At 64.6% G+C, this 3,290-nt stretch overlaps 1 protein-coding gene across 1 annotated transcript in view; it reads left to right on the top strand.

Moving 5' to 3' along the window:
- The window catches only part of MYO7B (myosin VIIB), a 107,070-nt gene that overhangs the window by 63,947 nt on the left and 39,833 nt on the right, over window positions 1-3,290 (top strand). Inside the window, exons 15-17 of the mRNA XM_014550391.1 lie at window positions 881-969; window positions 1,716-1,853; window positions 3,252-3,285. Coding sequence (XP_014405877.1) covers window positions 881-969; window positions 1,716-1,853; window positions 3,252-3,285 — 261 coding nt within the window. The remainder of the gene's footprint in view (window positions 1-880; window positions 970-1,715; window positions 1,854-3,251; window positions 3,286-3,290) is intronic.

Below are 3,290 nucleotides of genomic sequence, written 5' to 3'. Positions count from 1 at the left end.
TATGTGTGTGGGGAGTGTGGGGGGTGTGGGTATGTGTGGGGGCGTGTAATGTATGTGTGTGGGGTGTGTGTGTGGGTGTGGGGGTGTGTGGGGGCGTATGATGTATGTGTGTGGGGTGTGTGAGGTGTGTGGGAGGGGTGGGGGGTGGCTGTTTCCAGGGAGAAGGGCAGAGCCCGGGGGCCCCCAGGGCAGCCTAGGATCCTGGAAGGGGGTTTGCCGCCCCCCTGCCTCCCCAGAGCCAGGGCTGCTCCAGAAAAGCCCTGGAGGCTTCCGGTGAGGCCCCTCCCGCCCCAGGAGGCTGAGCCAGCTGATGGCTGAGGAGCTGAGAGAGCAGACAGGCCCTCTCTCCGTGCCCCGATGAGCACCGGCCACTCCACAGTGTCCTTGGCCTTTACCCCCACCCCTGCCGGAGCTCCCGAGGCCTCAGGCCCATGGCCACCTGCAGTGCAGGCCCCGAGACACCCAGGAGCCCCGAGGCTGGGCAGGAGCCACCTAGCTGGCCGGGCACACTGCCCTGGCCCTGCAGCTGGCCGGCACACTGCCCTGACCCTGCAGCTGGCCGGGCACACTGCCCTGGCCCTGCAGCTGGCCGGCACACTGCCCTGACCCTGCAGCTGGCCGGGCACACTGCCCTGGCCCTGCAGCTGGCCGGCACACTGCCCTGACCCTGCAGCTGGCCGGGCACACTGCCCTGGCCCTGCAGCTGGCCGGCACACTGCCCTGACCCTGCAGCTGGCCGGGCACACTGCCCTGGCCCTGCAGCTGGCCGGCACACTGCCCTGACCCTGCAGCTGGCCGGGCACACTGCCCTGGCCCTGCAGCTGGCCGGCACACTGCCCTGACCCTGCAGCTGGCCGGGCACACTGCCCTGGCCCTGCAGCTGGCCGGCACACTGCCCTGACCCTGCAGCTGGCCGGGCACACTGCCCTGACCCTGCAGCTGGCCGGGCACACTGCCCTGGCGCTACAGGTGGCCAGAGCAGGGCCTGGGTGTTTCGGGGAGCAGGTGGCTGTGGAGGAAACGCGTGTTGTTTTACAAACCAGGACAAGAGGAAAATGCTGCCCGCTGTGGTTAAAGCGCAGTGACTGCATCCTCCCCTCAGAGGGGTCCAGGTGTGGAGCCCTCTGCTCCAGACGGTGCAGCCTGGCAGCACACACCTGTGCTCAGGTGCACTGACCCTTGGGAAGTTTGATGACGGAGCATTGCCCACGATGGTATTGCACAAGACAACACTGCTCATGGCAAGGGGCTTGGGCCCTTACACCCCTCTTGCGCCCATAAGTTACTACATTTATTTTAGAACGATACACATTTACTATAATGCATACAATGCATAGTATAAAACATTTTTTAAATATATAAAACCGGCGCAAAACTGGAAAATGTAGGAGGGTGAGGCCAAAAAGTGAGCATTCCCAGTTCTAACGTCCTCTTCTCACCCTGGCGCATCATCTTGTGCATCCCACTTGGGGGACCCCAACCCTAGACAGGAGGCAGGTGCCCCATCTTATCCCCCTCTGGGTCCTCATTATCCAATGGGGGTGCACACAGTAGGCGCTTGGGAACCTGTGATGGATGGATGGATGGACGGATGGATGGATGGATACAGCCCACCCACCCGAGGGACCTCGGCGAAGCCGGGACTGTACTGTGGGTCAGCGGTGCTCCAGGAGGTGCTCCCCGACCCGACTCGGACCCTGTGCTTCTGCCCACAGTCTGCAGACTCCAGCAGGCAGCCTGCCACCTTGGCAGGCCAGTTCAAGCAGTCCCTGGACCAGCTGATGAAAATCCTGACCAACTGCCAGCCCTCCTTCATCCGCTGCATCAAACCCAATGAGCACAAGAAGCCGCTGGTAATGAGGGAGGCTGGGCACAGGGAGGGGCAGCTACTGGCCGGTTTGAGGGCAGCTAGGGTCCTGTCATTCCCTCCCCCGGGGCCTGGACAGTGTTCGAGCTGTCACCCGCCCCATAGACAGGACACGGGGTGAGGTGGCCGGTCCGGCCATGCTCAGGCAGCGGCAGGGTTGGACTGCGGAGTCAGCCCTGCGCGGGCCCGCTGCGCCCTTGGCCAGCGGCTTCCCTCTCCGGGCGGCTTCTCTTCTGGGAAGTTAGAATGGCCTGTGCCTGCCTGCAGGGCGGGAGGACCACTGCCGCTGTCACGTCCGCTGGGCTGGGGCTGCAGAGGCTGCGGCCACCCTGGGGGCCCTTGAGAGCGTGCTTCTCGCTTCTGCGTGGCGGGCGGGCGGGCACCTGCTACCTGCCCAGGGGCCCTTGGCCGTGGGCTTGGGAATCCCACCCGGAGGCTGCAGATACAGGACTCCCAAACTGGGAGAGGCCATCTGAAAGGAGAACCATCTTATAAGGGGAACATGTTATACTAAATAAAGTGACCTTTTGAAAAGAAGAAAATTATTGAAGTTGAGGCTCTCCGGGCTCTCCAGAATGCATCCTCCAGGTCGGCAGTGCTCCCGGGCCAGGGCAGCGCCCTCTGCCCACACCCCCGGCCTCAGGAGGCGGGTGCCCTGTGGGTGTAGGGGGACCCCGGCTGAGGGGCCGGCAAGCTCAGGTTCCAACCCGAGCTCAGGATTGAGGAGTGGGGCCCTGAGCCTCAGGCGCCTCGCCTTGAAACCGGAGCTCAGTGCCCCTGGGGCTGTTGTAAAGACCACGTGAGGGGGGGGGGGGGGGGGGGGTAACTGCCCCAGAGGACCTTCCGCGTGGCCCTGACCCACCAGCAGTTGCCTCTGGGAACCTCAGTTTCCAGGTAGGTAACTGCCTGCTGGTGGGCTCCCCAGGTTGGAGGGGGTGCCCCAGTGCCCAGAGACTCCTGGGCTGGAAGATTGGGGGGGTGAGCGGAGCCCCCCACCCCCATGCCATGGCCACCCCCGCAGGGAAAGCCAGCGGCTCTGAGTAGGAACCGGGCTGGGGCGCTGCTGGCAGGGGAGGCCGCGTTCCTGGGGGGCGCTGCTGGGGGCGCTTAAAGGGGGTGAATACAAACAGCTGTGCACCCGAGGGGAGGCGGGCACCGCTTCTGTTCCCAACTGTGATCTCCTTGGAGACCTATAGACCCTCCACCAAATATTCCCTCCAAAAGGGACTTCTAACCAAGCGCCAGCCCGCCGCTTTGGGGGGGTCCACCTGGGGGGAGGCCGCCTTCAGAAGGGGGGTCCATCTTGGGGGGGAGGCCGCCTTCAGAAGGGGGGTCCCTCTTGGGGGGAGGCCGCCCCTCATCCTCCTCTGTCCTCTGCCCGCAGCTCTTCGACCGCGAGCTGTGCCTGCAGCAGCTGCGCTAC

Source organism: Myotis brandtii, unplaced genomic scaffold (genome assembly GCF_000412655.1).
Source record: "Myotis brandtii unplaced genomic scaffold, ASM41265v1 scaffold600, whole genome shotgun sequence".
In the NCBI taxonomy this organism is placed as follows: Eukaryota; Metazoa; Chordata; class Mammalia; order Chiroptera; family Vespertilionidae; genus Myotis; species Myotis brandtii.
Note: the sequence above shows the minus strand (reverse complement) of the source record. Positions and strands in the feature narration are given on the sequence as shown.